A 19,118-nucleotide genomic window follows, 5' to 3' on the forward strand; every position below is an offset into this window, starting at 1 on the left:
CTGCACTAAAAAAGACCTCATTTAGGATGAGTCTTCGGGTCATATGATATTATCAATGCATCTGAAACCATCACATGGGCAATCAACTGACCATGTCTATATATGAAAGATATAATAAAAATTCTGGACACTAAAACTCCAGTGAGCTTTTTAGATTGGCAACACTGCGCATACTGATGCAAGGATGGTAATGCAACTGGAGGACAACAGAAACTTTGCTTTTAGAAGCCTCACAGACTCTGCCCTATGCATCTCTTCCCTTGGCTGGTTATAATCTGTACTCTTTACTTGTCATCAACTATCTGTTGTTGTTCAGTCGCTGAACTGTATAATGAACTGTAACTAGGAATATAACAGGTTTCAGTGAGTTCTGCAAGCAAATTTTTTAATCTGACAGTATTTGGGGAGCCCTCCCCTGCAATCTCCAAACCTGCAGTTGGTGTCAGAAGTGAGTAGTCTTGTGTGGCCTCTTTCTTCTAACTTTGTAGTCAAACCCTAACTCCTTGAAGTTAGGGTTAGAAGTGCTGGGTTGACAAATAGTGCTCTCAACCTCACGGCTTGGCTAAATCTGGGTAGGGATAGAAACATTATTTTTCAACTTTCTTGGAGTAGTTTTTCATAATTAAACTTTCAATTCAAATTAATTTCAATTTGACATAATTTTGTACATAACTGTAAACAAACTTAAAAAACAAATTTTGCATTTAACACAGCAAAAATAATTTTCTTTCCGTATAACCTCTTGAATTCTACTGCTTTAGTTATCTAAACTCTTAAGCTTTTGAAAAAGATAAAAATGACTTTCCAGAGTTCCTGAATTTCTACCACCAGAAAGCGTTTTATCATCATTAATAGGATCAATGCATAGAAAAAATAGAATTTAGTTAGCATTACTCAGTTAACCAAGAACTTTAATTTCTCCCAGTAGCAAGAAGCGAAACATTTGAAGGGATTTTTAAAATTCTGTTTCCCTTTTAAATAACAGTACTATGAAATATTAAGCAGTCCCTTCTTCAGTGAGTTATAACCTCTGCTTAGCTATCAGTGAAAATGCTTCTGTAATCATATCTCCTTCAGAATTTGCTCTTGTAAATTCCAAACCTATGATTCCTCAAAAACTGTTTCTATAAAGAACACAGGTCTAGTACGTTATATATTTATGATTTGACAGAAATTTTATATACAGTAAAACCAATTTTTGGTTGGTTGCAACATTTGAACATGAATGCTGCCTAAATGACTAAACATAAAATCCAAAAATTTCCCTGGAAACTATTTTAAACAGTCAAAAACTAAAACATTACAAATAATTAAAACTATAATAAAAACTATTATTTACTTATATACCTTATTATCTGTATACCCATAATAAAAGTTATCATCTTAGTTTTGCTAACAGGAGTAACTTCCAGTAAAAATAGTCTGTTTTAAATAGCTACACTTTCCTCATATTTTTCCATTATTATTTCAAATATCACTCAACATTTATTTTCAAAGTAAGGAAACACAGAGCTGACATAGTGAAATATACTTCATGAAAAAAACAAATGAGAAAATCTGAGATAGCTATCATCTCCAAATTCTTTTATAGAGGGACAACAGTCTAGACATATTCAAAATTAAGTATGTACTTGATCTACAGAAGCTTAAATGTAACACGAACACACTTAAAAAAGACAAAACCAACTCATTTCTATAACCCATTCAGAGACTTACTTAAATATATATTTTAATAATGAGCTAGTTTAAAAAATAAGAAGAAAATCAAACTTAGACAGAGAAGTTGACAAAAAATATAGTACTGATCAATCATCAAAGGTAATTTTTTTCCCCTGAAACACAGCAATTTTGGATTGCTGTTCTTTTCGCCGCCGGCTTGCTTCCCATGAAGGATGAAGAGGCAGCTGTGATTTCTGTTTTGTATTTTCAAATCCTCTTTGTGCTTTCTTATTAAACTGACTCTTGATCTGAGGTTCAATGTGCTGAAAATCTGCAGGAGAAAACAAAATTAATGAAAACTAAGTCTATACATAAATAGCATACGAGACAAACATTTTATCTTCTCAAACCAGTATTTAAGGAAGAAATTTAGTTTTACTTAGGTAGAATACCTCAAACTGTGAAAAAATCTAAGCCCTCCTGGGAACTTTGAAGTTGGAATACACATACGGCCAGTGAATTTTGGGACACACGCTTTCTGTTGTCAATGGATGTTCGTTGCATGCCTCCTAGTATATGCTGTTCTATCTTTTTACATTGACATTAAAAAAGGAAACACAGTCCAGACAACACATAAGGAAACAAACTTTTAAAAGGAGAGTATTTTGTATTTTTAAAGGAATATGATTCATTGGCATATGATATCTGTGTGTGGAGCAATGCAGCCAGAAAACTCACATGTTTTAACTAAAATATTGAATTCAACAGTGTTGATGGGTGAGCTATTTAAAGGGCTATTAATTGATTCCACTCCCTTCTGTTACTGAACAAAAAATTTGTGACTGCAATATCTACCCAAATTTAAGACACTGTTCTTTCTGACCATTAAGTTATCCACCAAATACGAGGGTGGCAATTTGTAATCTAGCTCACCTCTTTCATTATGAGAAACTTCTATTATCTTACTTTCAACAAAGTACTGAGAGACATACAGGCCTGGAAGGACTGAATCAATGCACATTTATAGGATCAGAAAGACAAGGCAAAAAATTTAATACCAATTTATTAATCAGTCCTAGGGGTGCATAATTTCTCCACTGCTAGTTAGCCATCATTGTCAAGAGGCCTTTTAAAGATCTTAAAAAGCAAATGTCATAATGTTATTGAAACAAGTGTACAATTGGGATAACATTTCCAAAGATCACTGCACACAGATTCAAAACATCCCATATCTTGTACAAATCACACGTGCTCTAGAAATCTGTTATAATACTCCCAAGAGTGCCTCTAGTGATAGAGTGAAGAATTAAAATGTTAAATGAAACCATTTCATGTAACCTAAAATTTGAATAAGATAGTATTTCTAAACTGATATGTATTTTAAAAACTATGTAAAGCATACTTGCATGTGAAAATAAATGGATAAATTAAATATAAATTTATAAGCTAAGTAAAAACAACACGTTCTAATTGGGTCTTATTAGGAAGATGTGGGAATTTTTAAATTTGCAGCTATTCTGTATTTGTGAATATAAGGCCACGTATTTACCAATGACTTTATACAGTCATTAAAATAACATAAAAATGTGGCATGGATTTTACAGTTCTGTAGTAGGTGGTAAGGAAACGATATCTAAGGCTACAAGTGAGTATCCTATGTATTACAAGTGAGTATCCTATGTGTTAGGAAAAGGTAAAACTGTTGCTAGTTAAAACTTAGGAAGCAAGCTACATGCTTATGGAATTGCAGCACAAGGGAAGTGTCTGGAAAGAATAAAAAGATTAGTGTACTGATGGCTCTTTGGCAAAGTACTAAAAAGAAAAAGAGAAGAGTTCAGGAAAAAACTGGCCAATTCACAGGCAGATACAAAAGGGAAAAGAGGGTACAGATTATTGGGCATTTAAGGTTTAGAAAAGCCTTTGGACTCTAAACTGTGAGAGATAAGATGGAGAAAGATTTTAAGTAGTAAAGACCTATAGAGATGTAGCCCTGGAGCAGAGATAAGAGTAAAGGTATGGCTTTCTCATAAATGCAAAGAAGAGAAGGCAAAGGAGAACAGGAAAGATATACCCATTTGAATGCAGAGTTCCGAAGAATAGCAAGAAGAGATATGAAAACCTTCCTCAGTGACCCATGCAAAGAAATAGAGGAAAACAACAGAATGGAAAAGGCTAGAGATCTCTTCAAGAAAATTAGAGATACCAAGGGAACATTTCATGCAAAGATGGGCACAATAAAGGACAGAAACAGTATGGGCCTAACAGAAGCAGAAGATATTAAGAAGAGGTGGCAAGAATACACAGAAAAACTGTACAAAAAGGATCTTCATGACCCAGATAACCACAATGGTATGATCATTCACCGAGAGCCAGACATCCTGGAATGCGAAGTCAAGTGGGCCATAGGAAACATCACTATGAACAAAGCTAGTGGAGGTGGTGGAATTCCAAATGAGTTATTTCAAATCCTAAAAGATGATGCTGTGAAAGTGCTGCACTCAATATGCCAGCAAATTTAGAAAACTCAGCAGTGGCCACAGGACTGGAAAAGGTCAGTTTTCATTCTGATCCCAAAGAAAGGCAATGCCAAAGACTGTTCAAATTATTGCACTCATCTCACACGCTAGCAAAATAATGCTCAAAATTCTCCAAGCCAGGTTTCAACAATATGTGAACCATGAACTTCCAGATGTTCAAGCTGGTTTTAGAAAAGGCAGAGGAACCAGAGATCAAACTGCCAACATCCATCGGATCATGAAAAAACCAATGAATTCCAGAAAAACATCTGCTTTATTGACTACACTAAAGCCTGACTGTGTGGATCACAACAAACTATGGAAAATTCTTCAGGAGATGGGAATACCAGATCACCTTGCCTGCCTCCTGAGAAATCTGTATGCAGGTCAAGAAGTAACAGTTAGAATTGGACATGGAACAACAGACTGATTACAAATTGCGAAAGGAGTACGTCAAATCTGTATATTGTCACCCTGCTATTTCAACTCATATGCAGAATACATCATGTGAAATGCTAGGCTGGATGAAGCACAAGCTGGAATCAAGATTTCTGGGAGAAATATCAACAACCTCAGATATGCAGATGACACCACCCTTATGGCAGAAAGTGAAGAAGAACTAAAGAGCCTCTTGATGAAAGTGAAAAAGGAGAGTGAAAAAGTTGGCTTAAAGCTCAGAAAACTAAGATCATGGCATCTGGTCCCATCACTTCATGGGAAATAGATGGGGAAACAATGGATACAGTGAGAGACTTTATTTTGGGCGTTCCAAAATCACTGCAGATGGTGACTGCAGCCATGAAATTAAAAGACACTTGCAAAAGCGTCTGCCCACAATGTGGGAGACCTGGGTTCGAACCCTGGGTTGGAAAGATACCCTGGAGAAGGAAACGGCAACCCACTCCAGTACTCTTGCCTGGAGAATCCCATGGGTGGAGGAACCTGGTGGGCTACAGTCCATGGGGTCACAAAGAGTCGGACACGACTGAGTGACTTCACTTCACTTCACTTCCTCCTTGGAAGAAAAGCTATGACCAACCCAGAGAGCATATTAAAAAGCAGAGACATTACCCTGCCAATAAAGGTCAATCTATTCAAAGCGATGGTTCTTCCAGTTGTCATGGATGCTTGTAAGAGCTGACTATAAAGAAAGCTGAGTGCTGAAGAATTAACGCTTTTGAACTGTGGTGTTGGCAAAGACTCTTGAGAGTCCCTTGGACTGCAAGGAGATCCAGTCCATCCTAAAGGAAATCAGTCTTGAATATTCATTGGAAGGACTGTTGCTGAAGGTGAAACTCCAATACTTTGGCCACCTGATGCAAAGAACTGACTCATTAGAAAAGACCCTGATGCTGGGAAAGACTGAAGGTGGAAGAAGGGGATGACAGAGGATGAGATGGTTGGATGGCATCACCAACTCAATAGACATGAATTTGAGTAAACTCCGGGAAATTGCTGATGGACAGGGAGGCCTGGGGTGCTGCAGTCCATGGGGCAGCGAAGAGTCAGATGACTGAGTGAGTGAACTGAACTGAAATCAGACTCAATATTACTAATACGTTGTGTCTGTATCTTTCCTACTGGCAGAACAGAGAGAGTTAAAAAACCACATAAAATAAAAAAACAAAAAACTATACTGATAATTACAAGATGCTCTATTTTCATTTCTGTGGGCACAGAACTTATTCAGACTACCAAGCAACCAGGATTCTCTGGTGGCTCAGTGGTTAAGAATCAGGAGACACAGGTTCAATCCCTGGCTTGGGAAGATCCCTTGGAGAAGGAAACGGCAACCCACTCCAGTATTCTTGCCTGGGAAATCCTATGGACAGAGGAGCCTGGCAGGCTACAGTCCACAGGGTTACAAAAGACTCAGACACAAAGGTCTCAGATACGACTTCATGACTAAATAACAAGTCAGCAACCAGAGTTTTTCTTCTTTCCTCTTCGGAAAGGAACTGCTCAACTGTATGTGAAAGTCAGGTAGTTATTAGTACATACCCAGAGTTTTGCCTCTTGGAACCTGTTCTCTGTGATTTCTAAAAGAAGAAAAACACCATTAGGATATTTAATATTGAAATAAATCCTCTGACTTTAAGAAGACAACATAAAAATGTTGATAAAACTCACTTTAAAAACTATCATGCTCCTTTACCTCCCCCACTAGAAACAATTAAAAAATTATGAAAACCCCATGTTCCAGCTACATCAAAGGTCTGTTAGATCCCAATATCACTATGGACTTCCTAGGCGGCACTAGTAAAGGTGGTGAAGAATCCACCTGCCAATGCAGGAGACGCAAGAGAAATGGGTGTGATCCTTGGGTGGGGAAGATCCTCTGGAGTAGGGATCAGCAGCCCCTTTTAGTATTCTTGCCTGGAGAATCCCATGGACAAGGGACGCTGGTGGGCTACAGTCTGTGGGGTTGCAGAGTCAGACACGACTGAGCAGAGTATCACTACAGAAGTATGTAGGAATCTTCCTCTCAACATCCTTATCATGACTTCTGGCTATAAAATATCCTGTCTTGGTTACCTTGGATGCTTGAGAACTATCTAGACAAAGAAGTTCAAAAATCTTCTTATTGGAGCAATGAATCACATGTAACAAAAATTAAGTTAACAATTTTGGGGAAAAGAAAGGGATAGTGGTATGTAATTTTCAAGTGAGGAAAAAAAATAAATCTTTTGAAGGCAGAGTTGGGAGCTACAAGGACTAATTTAATAATTTTCACAGCTTCAAAGATGGCTTATCTATCTTTTCCATACTCTTACTTTCTGGGAAAATTTCAACATCACTTTTTTCTGTTTTATTAAAAATTATGCCTAACCTATTTATTATAGAAAATTTGTTACTGAAGAAGATAGCTAACTGTGATTTTTATTCTAAAATGTAAAGATATCGCCTAACATTAGAATTAAAAATGAAATTAAACCTATTGATTTACAACAAAACAGCTGGAAAAAGCAGTGATTACAGAAGGGATAAGGATGACCACCAAGTATAAGCACCACCAAATAGAAAGCAGTCTGGAGACACTTGGTGTTAGGGCAAGCAAGCAGCCTTATATACTGAAACAGGAAAATGTATAAAACAATTGTTTTACAATAATGCTCTAGGTCAACAAGAGAAAAAACAAAACAAAAAAAAATTCACCACAGTCTTTTCAGAAAGTTCTGTTTACAAAGTGAAATACATGAGACATTTTCAAAAGTTTTCACCAAAAGTTAACTCAAAAGTTTCAAAACTTTGATAGTGAAGGAATACACTTAAATTAGCTAGACATTATATTAGATAAATTATCTATATTATCTCATTTTCTGATGAGGCTGGAAGAATTTGGCATTATCATAACGTATATTTGTAAATATTACTCCAATATAAAGTTGGAGAGGGCCAAGTCTAAACACAAATTGTGTTCAAACTAGAATTATGTATGAGACAGCCATCTCAATGTCAGGATGTGTAGATATTTCATATCTTTCACAAATTAAGAATTAATAATTATTTCAGAATGAAAAAATATTCTTACCTTTCAAGGCTCTTAGATCCAGATAAAGACTGGAAAAACACTGATTCAAACCTCCTTGCCTCTGTACGTGGCTTGTTTTTATCATTTTGTAAATTTTGATGGGTTTCAAGTTTACCTTCTTCAAGCAACAATTTTTTGGGGGGGTTTTGTTCCTTATCTGAAAAACGACAACTACTTTCCTTCTTTCGTGCCCGTTTGACTTTCCCAATGAAGAAGTCATCACCACTATCACTATCCTCAGACATGGAAGACTGTTTGTAAAACCTTTCTTCTGTGCTATCATCAAAATATTCCTTCTGTTCTTCATATAATTCTTCTCCATCACTGTCAACATCAAGTGAGCTACTGGACTCTTTCATTTTTTTGGTTTTACTTAATGCTTTCATTTTGGGGTCAGAAGGTGTCTTCTGGGATGCTGAGGGAGTTGCAGAATCTTTCTCGGAAGGCTTTGATAGAGAATTTGCGACGTCCATTGCTTTGGGTCCATGATCCATCTTGGCTATTTTTTCTTTTGAATTATTTATTGGTTTCTTTGCCAATATTTTGGCTTCCTTCTCTTTTTGTTCATGGATAACAGTTCCTTCATGCTGTAACTTACTGGCATCATCATTTGAACACAAAGTGTCCTTGGAATGATTTTCTTCTGAAGCACTGTTTGATGACTTAACTTCAACAACATTTTGTCTTGCATCTTTAAAGGATTTGACAGCAGCTGCAAGAGAAACAGCACATGACTTGTTTCAGCACTGAAACAAATAATAAAAAAAAATCACTGTTTTAGTACCGTATTTCTTAAATTATTTGGAAATACTTAACAATGATTGGAATTTAAATTAAATATATATAATAGGTGCAAATTCACAAAGAATTCTATTAACTTTTAGAAAACCAGAACATTTATGAAATGCTCAGAGGTATCCATTTTAAATCTCTAAAATTAAATTTATTCTTTCATGTATGATATTAAGAACAGTAAAAACTTCACTGAATATAAATGAATAAAATGGCAATTTTAATTTCTATAGCAATAATGTATTAATACATTGCAGGGCATTATAAATTGTGCTTTCAGGCATAAAAATAATTATCTTCTAATCTGTGTCAGAAGCATTTAGTTCTTTCATTATATTTTATAATATACAAACATAAATAAAATTATATGACTAAATGGCAAGGTAAGTAATAATATGAATTACATCAATATTTAGAAAGGGCTTCCGTGGTGGCTCAGATGGTAAAAAGAATTTGCCTGCAATGCGGGAGACATGGGTTTGATCCCTGGGTTGGGAAGATCCTCTGGAGGAGGGCATGGCAACCTACTTCAGGATTCTTGCCTTGAGAATCTCCATGGATAGAGGAACCTGGCAGGCTACAGTCCATGGGGTCGGAGAGTTGGACACAAGTGAGTGACTAAACATAGCAAAATATTTAGAAAGTCAGTTGTATTTAATATTACCATGAATATTATCTATTTTAAGAATTTATAAAATTTAGGAATTTAGAAAAAATGCAGAATTTTTTAGATATAAAAAATTTTCAGGTAGTTTCCTACATTTGGAAGCATTTGAAAGGACATTTATAATGTAAAAGATCCTCAAAAGTTAAAAAAAATCATAAAAGTAAATAAACGAATGGCCATTTATTCAAATTATTTACTGAAAATGGCTTAAGTCATTTAATTCATACCTTTTAGCACATCAATTTTTTTCTTCAGAAGAGGGTGCACTGCTAGTCTAGCAACTGCTCTTTCAGCAGCAGTCGAATCAGGCTGCAAATTGAGATAATAAACACATGGGAATAAAAACTAACACTACCAAGAAGTGAATAAAATGCAACTCATTATAATTTTTGAAAGTTAAGAGTTAGGGAACAGAAATTTGTTAATATTCTAACTAGGTAACTCACCTGTATAATGCATTCTAAAGATAACATGTTGAAAAAAATACTACTGTTCTTGACAGTTAAAATTATGTAATCAATTAACAAATATTCTTTGAGTAATTAATATTGTTCCAGAATTGTGGTAGGCATCACGTGTGATATATTAAAAAGTGTAATATAGATCCTGCAGTCAGAGTTTGAAAATCTAGTACAGAATACTAAACTAACGTGAAAGAATCAAGTACCATATTAGTACTCAGCTGGCTGATACAATCCATGACTAATATAACGCCTGAAGTTCCATTTACCAGAGACCTAAAGTTATCAAATACTATATATTTTTATGTTCAATGACTAATACCACTATTTCATTCTCAGAACCTTTCACCAGTGCCTGGCTTATAGACAACACTTTGTAGATGTTTGATGATGACCAAATGGGATTATATACATATAATGATATATATGTGTGTGTGTGTGTGTGTGTGTGTATACACATACACAAACATACAGACACACACACACATAGTATTTATTCACTGAGAAAATTCATAGTTCAGACTACTTTAAATAAATATCATCTGTGGTTGAAACTTCCAAATTTCTACCTCAAGCTCTAACTTGATCTCTGGACTCATATATCCAACTACCTACTTGACATGTTAAAAGAAAATTCTGTGATTTTCTCCTGAAACTTTAAATCTTTTTCCATCTTATTAGATATAAGTTTAATTTTTCTGGTGGTTAAGGGCTAAAACTCATGATTCTTCCATTACGTTTCTCCTTTCTTCACAGCTCACGATAAATCCTTCAGCAAATGCTGTGATTTCGTCTGCAAAATCTATCCAGAATCAGTCACTAATCACCATTTCTGCTTACTTCCTTTGACCAAATCACTAACACCTCTCACCTGGACCAACGCAGTAAGCCCATAACTGGTCATTCTCCACTGGCTTTTGTTCTTCCACAGACTATTTTCCATATAGCAGTCACAGTGAAGTTTAAATGTAACCAGATCATGCTACTTCCTTATGGGTTCTTTTGAAAGCTTTACTGCCTTCTGATGCTTAAGCTATCCCTTTGCAAGTTCTTCTCTACTTGGCTGATCATTTCATTGTATTCAGGTCTCTGCTCAAATGTTATCTGAATTAACACAATACTTTTCATCACCATTTACTTCACATCACAAGAGGCAGGGACTTTGTCTTCCACATTCCTGTAGACCTAATGCCTAAAACAATAACTGATAATAGCTGGTATTCAATAAACTCTCCCTGAAGCACGTAAAAATTCCACTAGTGTGTGAAAGCATAGCTATAAATTTTAAACAGCTTTATATTTACCCTCATTGTTAATAGCCCAATAAGGCTCTTTTCCTCCCAGTAATAAACACAGATGAGTACCTAAGGAAAAGCAAGATAATAACTTGAAACCTATTCTGTTTGGATAATTTATCTAGGTAAAAATCACTCAGAAAACAACTTTAGACCTGGTGCAAATCCTGTGCTAGGATCACTTGTTGCCTAATTACCTTTTTTATCTTGGGTCAAATGGTATTACCCTCAAATTTTATACCTAACAAGAAACTAAAAACGTGATCCTAGTTGGAAATAGGAACAAGGGCATTGCAGATATAATTAAGAGGACAGCATACTGGTTTAGGATGGGGTTTAAATCTATTATGACCAGTGTCCTTATAAGGAAGACACTTGGATACAGAGACACAGGAGACAGAAAGTGAATAACACTGAAGTAAAGGTGGGATGTAGCCTCCCACAAGCCAAGCTGGAAGAAGCTACTGGCTCCACTAAATGAGGAAGGAAATAAAAAGAGTGAGGAAGGCATGGATATGAGAAATAGGAAATCCAAATGCCCAGGATGGTGATGGGGAATTTAGATTTATATTCAGAATACCTAGTGTTATTAAATATCTTGAGACGATTTCAAAAACCAATGAGGAATTTGGTTTTACACAGAGTACACAGACAAATCAACAAAATAAACATAAAAATTACAAACTATAAGTAGAAATATTATACAGAAAAACAAAAGTAATAAACATTCACTAAATGACTCATAGCCAAAATAACAATCACTAAATGTTCACCTCATCTAAATCTAACCCAAGCATATTAGGATGACAGAAGAGATAAAGAGGGTACATATATGACCCAGAGGCTGAAGGAGGAAAGAGATCTAAATCCTTGTAAACCACAGCAGGAAGTCAATAGCTAGTGCTTAAAATGTATTAATATAAACATATTGATGTGGGGGTAAATTCCATAAGAATCACCTGTAACTGAAGGTGGGGGATGACTAACAGAGAACTGCCATTTCTCTCTCTCTCTCTCTCTCTCTCTCTCTCTCTCTCACACACACACACACACACACACACATATCTGTAGAAGTATTTGATTTTCAAAATCAGTGGCTGGCAAACTAACTCATGTGCCAGTTTCTCACCTGCTATCTGCTTTTAAAAATAAAGTTTTACTGGAACATAAAACCAAATTCATTCATCTATGGCTGCATTATGTCACCATTGTATTGTTCAATAGTTGTGACAAAGATTGTAAGGCATAGAAAGCCTAAAATATTTACAATATGGTCCTTTATGGAACGAGTTAATGTTGCTCTATATTACATGCAAGAAGAATCTTCAGTGGGGATCAACCAAAAACTGATGAAAACAGAAAAAAAAAATTTTTTTTTTTAAGCAAGCTCATGATGTCTAAAACTTGAATTTAAAACAGAAGCACTGCCCTGACAGTTCTGCTGCCAAATTGAGGCAATGGGTTATAGCCCTAAATGCAGTAAATGTTCTTCCTGAACTGTGATATAATAAGATATTCTGGCGTAGTAGAAACAACTTGGTGCGCAATGCAGAGGCACTATTCTTAATCCTCAGGACTAATTCTATGTAAAAACACTTATATGTGAAAACAGTGACAATGACAACAAACAACTAGTCCTGACAAAGGTTATACACACCACAAGGATCTTTCTTTACGTTACAAGGGAAAAGAATACATTCCAACAGCATCTGTTTTTTCTTTAATTGTTTCTTTCAGTATATTTTCCCTGCTGCTGCTGCTAAGTCGCTTCAGTCGTGTCCGATCTGTGCGACCCAATAGGCGGCAGCCCACTAGGCTCCCTTGTCCCTGGGATTCTCCAGGCAAGAACACTGGAGTGGGTTGCCATTTCCTGAAAAGTGAAAGTGAAGTCACTCAGTCGTGTTGGACTCTTCACATCCATGGTATTTTCCAGGCAAGAGTACTGGAATGGGGTGCAAATTGCATTTTCCCTGGGTAGCTACTAAAAATTCAATTCACTTCAAAGAAAATTCCTGATGATATATGAACAACTGTATCTGTAAAGCAGAAAAACTAGAAAGTAACTATTTTTATCATGTGAATTAATTTCACATGTTTTAGATAAGAAGTTCTGGGAATCAAAAATAGATTTTGACTAATGTATTCATGTATAATTGTTCAAAGCTATATTTATTACTGTTACCAAATCTCTGTTTTGACAACTTGCAAAGAGTTTTAATGACCTGGGTGTTTTTCTTTCCAGAGCTAGCTGCATCTTTCCAGTTAAGTCAGAAAAAGTTTAAAAGAACAGTGGTAATACATGCATATCAAGTGTAGATACTAAGTAACACTACCTTGACAAGAATCACTTTATCTTTGAATTTACTTAGCAATGCTACTTCTATGCTCTGGCTCTGGAAGATCTCTCAGAGTAATCTAACTTAGTGATCCAATTTCAGTATATTTTATTAAAAAAAAAAAAGCCCTAGAATATGATTTAAAATTGTACAATTACATATGACTTCTAATAAATGAAGAGTTATTCTTATTAGTTACATATCATTCTGTTTCACTGTATTTCTATGCTGCAACCTTTGCAGTGGACTTATTTGGGAAGAATACCAGGTTAATAAGAAGTGAGATTGAGTAAAAAAAGAGTCATTGTATTCCATAATCCTAGGGTTGGCATTCATACTAGTTGTTACAATTGGAGTTGTACAGTATATTGCTTATGTACCCAAATGTAAGCAGTGAATTCAAACAAAAACATTAAGGCTTGAGTTGACAAGCTATAAAACTAATAAGTAGTTACTATAAAACTATAAAACTAATAAGTCTATAAAACTAATAAGGTCTATAAAACTAATAAGTAGTTACTAATCAGGTATGATTACATAACAATAAGTAGAATTATGTATATCACAGCTTTAGGTTTTGTGATTATATGCAATTTATGTTTTTAAAGAAAACAGTTAATGATATCAGCAAATAAAATTTTTATTATTCTTCTGAAGTACACTGTTGATGAGTAATTACTTAAAAATAAAGATGTATAACGAATTCTCATTCTTTGTGCTTCCTAGTTTGACAGCTAGTGTGCGATGACAAGCCCTGGTGGCTCAGATGGTAAAGAATGCAATGTGGGAGACCCAGGTTCGATCCCTGGGTCAGGAAGATCCCCTGGAGAAGGGAATGGCAACCCACTCCAGTGTTCTTGCCTGCAGAATTTCATGGACAGAGGAAGCTGGCTTGTTGAGGCAGTGTCCATACTATAGCAGTGTCCAGTACTATGAAGCAGTGTCCATGTTCTTAACAGTAGCTAGGATAAACACTACTCCTTTGGTAGGAATACAATTCTGCTTAAAAAAACATAAGGAGACGAATGGGTTTCTCTAATGCCAATCCTTTTCAAACTCTTTCAGAAAAAAAAAAAATGAAGGGAGAACATTATTAAAGTACCAAAATTCAGCAACCACCACCCTGATCAGTCAGCAGTCATAAATTTCAAGGTAAGACCCTCCACCAGCAAAAAGAATAAACTTGCTGCAGACTCAGATGATGGCTAGTACTTTTCAGCAATGTAGTATTTTTAAATAAAGGTATGCACATTTTTTTAGACATAATGCTATTATACATTTCATAGTCTACAGTAGTGCAAACATGACTTTTACATGCACTGGGAAACCAAAAATTTGTGTATTGTTTTATTGTGGTTATTTGCTTTACTGAGGTGGTCTGAAATTGAACACCCAGTATCCCCAAGGTATGCCAGCAGTTCTTAAATTGTTTGATTTGGATAAAGTCTTAGTTAAAAATATCAAATTTTATATATTACAGCAAACATTGAAATAAATTTATAAAATTTTCTAAGTAAAAAATTGTCAAATTTAACACTTTAAACCTTTCTTTAACTTTATTCTTCAGAAAGCAATTAGAAATCATTCATTTAATTTTTTAAGTTCAAATTTTAACAAGAGATTAAAGAAGTAAACAGAATAGAGATCACAGATTTTATCAACAATTAAATTAACAGTATTGACTTGACTTCAAGACCACTTGGCCAGTTAGGAACAAGTGAGAACTCAAAGTCAGGTTTCTAAATTCAATCTGGTATTCTCAACAAGCTTTCTTCTGAACTATTTCAAATAACTTTCCTTCATTTTGTGACTCAATTCCAAGCCACCCTCAAATCTTTTTGTAAAGAAATTAAATATAAACATAAAAACAAAAAGAGGCTTATTAATCAAGTGGGCTAAGTTCATACCTTTGGCAGTGTTTGGGGTATGTGCTGCAATAAGAGATATCTACATTTTCCTTAAGGCACTGAGGTTAAGTGTAGGAACTCACAAGAATACGTACAACAGTCCCTGAAATAAGGGACTTCCAATTCTTTATCTAACTTCCTTACTTCTTTCCCATCCCTTTTCCTTCCTCACTTAAGCTTCTCCCTCTTTAAATTTACATATATATATATATATAAATATAAATATATACAGCTAACAAAACACATACACTAGAGCAAAGTAATGCTCAAAATTCTCCAAGCCAGGCTTCAACTGTATGTGAACCGTGAACTCCAGATGTTCAAGCTAGATGTAGAAAAGGCAGAGGGACCAGAGATCAAATTGCCAGCATCTACTGGATCATTGAAAAAGCAAAAGAATTCCAGAAAAACATCTACTTCCGCTTTGTTGACTATGATAAAGCCTTTGGCTGTATCAGTTCAATTCAGTTCAGTTCAGTCGCTCATTTGTGTCTGACTCTTTGCGACCCCATGAATTGCAGTACGCCAGGCCTCCCTGTCCATCACCAACTCCCGGAGTTCACTCAGACTCACGTCCATCGAGTCAGTGATGCCATCCAGCCATCTCATCCTCGGTCGTCCCCTTCTCCTGCCCCCAATCCCTCCCAGCATCAGAGTCTTTTCTAGTGAGTCAAATCTTCGCATGAGGTGGCCAAAGTATTGGAGTTTCAGCTTAGCATCATTCCTTCCAAAGAAATCCCAGGGCTGATCTCCTTTAGAATGGACTGGTTGGATCTCCTTGCAGTCTAAGGGACTCTCAAGAGTCTTCTTCAATACCACAGTTCAAAAGCATCAAGTCTTCAGTGCTCAGCTTTCTTTACAGTCCAACTCTCACATCCATACAGACCACTGGAAAAACCATAGCCTTGACTAGATGGACCTTTGTTGGCAAAGTAATGTCTCTGCTTTTCAATATGCTATCTAGGTTGGTCATAACTTTTCTTCCAAGGAGTAAGTGTCTTTTAATTATACACCACAACAAACTGTGGAAAATTCTTCAAGAGATGGGAATACCAGACTACCTTACCCCTGCCTCCTGAGAAATCTGTATGCAGGTTAAGAAGCAACAGTTAGAACTGGAGATGGAACAACAGACTGGTTCCAAACTGGGAAAGGAGTATGACAAAGCTGTAAATTGTCACCCTGCTTATTTAACTTATATGATGAGTACATCATGCAAAATGCCAGGCTGGATAAAGGACAAGCTGGAATCAAGACTGCTTGGAGAAATATCAATAACCTCTGATATACAGATGATACCACCCTTATAGCAGAAAGTGAAGAGGAACTAAAGAGCCTCTTGATGAAAGTGAAAGAGGAGAGTGAAAAAGCTGGCTTAAAACTCAATATTCAAAAAAGTAAGATCAGGGCATCCAGTCCCATCACTTCATAGCAAGTAGATGGGGAAACAATGAAAATTGTGACAGACTTTATTTTCTTGGGGTCCACAATCACTGCAGATGGTGACTGCAGCCATGAAATTAAAAGATGCTTGCTCCTTGAAAGAAAAGCTATGACCAACCTAGACAGCACATTAAAAAGCAGAGACATTAGTTTGCCAACAAAGGTCCGTCTAGTCAAGGCTATGGTTTTTCCAGTCATCATGTATGGATGTGAGAGTTGGATTATAAAGAAAACTAAGCACCAAAGAATTGATGCTTTTGAACTATGGTGTTGGCAAAGATTCAAGAGTCCCATGGACTGCAAAAGGGAACCAACCAGTCCATCCTAAAAGAAATCAGTCCTGAATATTCATCGGAAGGTCTGATGTTGAAGCTGAAACTCCAATAGGGAGGCCACCTGATGCTGGGAAAGACTGAAGGCGGGAGGAGAAGGGGACGACAGAGGATGAGATGTTTGGATGGCATCACCGACTTGATGGACATGAGTTTGAGCAAGCTCTGGGTGTTGCTGATGGACAGGGAGGCCTAGTGTGCTGCAGTCCATGGGGTCTCAAAGAGTCAGATGTGACTCAACTGAATGACTGATATATAAGTATACTTTATTATGTGAAGGTGAAAGGATACAAATATCATCTCTTGAGGCTCAGAATCTTTCACTAATTTAAAAGTTTACAACAAATGCATAAACAACTAATCCAAAGCAGAACGTGATAAACTTCAGAAGAGAGACTGAAAATGTTGTGGAGGTTTATAGAAGAGTTAAAATATAGTCAAACATCTTAAATTTAAATAAAAATATTTTGAAGCTTAAAAGCTTCACTCTCTATTAACAAATAGAGATTTGTTAATCTCTCTTCCACACCTGCAAGAAACAGTCATCACAATATTGGGAGATATGCAGGAAACCACAACTTTCCTTATTTGAAGTTGACATAGTGTTTGCCTTGGAGCAGTCTCAGGAAACTGTGGTTTTCACACACCTCCAGTTTCTTCCATTTCAAATAAATTAAATAAAAAAGGGAAAACACCTCATCTTTGAATGGAAAAATTTTATTTTGGCATATGGGTATTTCTGTGAACACAAAACATTTGGTGCTCAATTTTGAAAAGAATTTTGAGAATGTACATGTAAATATAAACGAGAGTCTAAAAGTGGAACAGCTCTCTTACATGCAATGTTCATTCCTTTGAAATGTTGTTGCCTTAGAGAAGAACTAACACCTATCTCTGCTCAAACTGTTCTAAAAAATTGCAGAGGGAGGAAAACTCCCAAACTCAGTCTATGAGGTCATCACCATCCTGATATCAAAACCAGACAACGATATCACAGAAAAGGAAAATTACAGGCTGATATCACTGATGAACATAGATGCAAAAATCCTCAACAAAGTTCTAACAGACAGAATCCAACAACACATTGAAAGGAACAAACACCATTATCAAGTGGGGTTTACCCAAGGGATGCAAGGATTCTTCAATATATGCAAATAAATCAAAGTGATACACCATATTAACTGAAAAATAAAAACCATATAATCATCTCAATAGATGCAGAGAAAGCTTCTGATAAAATTCAGCACCCATTTATAATAATAATAATAATAAAAAAACCTCTCCAGAAAATTTGCAGGAGGAATTTTTACCTCAACATAATAAAGGCCATACACAAGAAACCCACAGCAAACATTATTCTCAACAGTGAAAAACTAAAAGCTTTTCCTCTAAGATCAGGAACACTTACCACTATTATTCAATATAGCTTTGGAAATCCTGCTGCTGCTAAGTCGCTTCAGTTGTGTCTGACTCTGTGAGACCCCACAGACGGCAGCCCACCAGGCTCCCCTGTCCCTGGGATTCTCCAGGCAAGAACACTGGAGTGGGTTGCCATTTCCTTCTCCAATGAAAGTGAAAAGTGAAAGTGAAGACACTCAGTCATATCTGACTCTCAGAGACCCCATGGACTGCAGCCTACCAGCCTCCTCTGTCCATGGGATTTTCCAGGCAAGAGTACTGGAGTGGGTGGCCACTAGCCACAGCAATTAAAGAAGAAAAAGGAATCCAGACTGGAAAACAAGTAAAACTCTCACTGTTTGCAGATGACATGATACTACACATAGAAAACCCTAAAAATACTGCAAAATAACTACTAGAGCTAATCAATGAATTTAGTAAAGTCACAGCATACAAAATCAATACACAGAAATCCCTCGCATTTCTATACACTAACAATGAAAAATCAGAAAGAGAAATTAAGGAAACAATCTCATTCACCTTTCCAACAAAAAGAATAAAACATCTAGGAATAAAATTACCTAAAGAAACAAAAGACCTACATGCAGAAAATTATAAGACACTGATAAAGGAAACCAATAACTACACAAACAGATGGAGAAATCTACCATATTCTTGGATTGGAAGAATCAATATTGTCAAAATGACTGTACTACCCAAAGCAATCTACAAATCAATGCAATTCCTATCAAATTATCAATGGCATTTTTCACAGAACTA

General features: G+C 36.0%; 1 protein-coding gene across 1 annotated transcript in view; it reads right to left on the bottom strand.

Annotated features, from left to right (window-relative positions):
- Positions 1 to 894: 894 nt before the first annotated feature.
- SRFBP1 (serum response factor binding protein 1) overlaps positions 895 to 19,118 on the bottom strand; it is a 62,023-nt gene continuing 43,799 nt past the window's right edge. The window contains exons 5-8 of the mRNA XM_069589540.1: positions 9,394 to 9,475; positions 7,708 to 8,419; positions 6,177 to 6,214; positions 895 to 1,990 (exon numbers count right to left, since the gene is read on the bottom strand). Of these exons, the coding sequence (XP_069445641.1) occupies positions 1,806 to 1,990; positions 6,177 to 6,214; positions 7,708 to 8,419; positions 9,394 to 9,475 (1,017 nt within the window). The 3' untranslated portion in view covers positions 895 to 1,805. The remainder of the gene's footprint in view (positions 1,991 to 6,176; positions 6,215 to 7,707; positions 8,420 to 9,393; positions 9,476 to 19,118) is intronic.

Source organism: Ovis canadensis, chromosome 5 (genome assembly GCF_042477335.2).
Source record: "Ovis canadensis isolate MfBH-ARS-UI-01 breed Bighorn chromosome 5, ARS-UI_OviCan_v2, whole genome shotgun sequence".
NCBI lineage: Eukaryota > Metazoa > Chordata > Mammalia > Artiodactyla > Bovidae > Ovis > Ovis canadensis.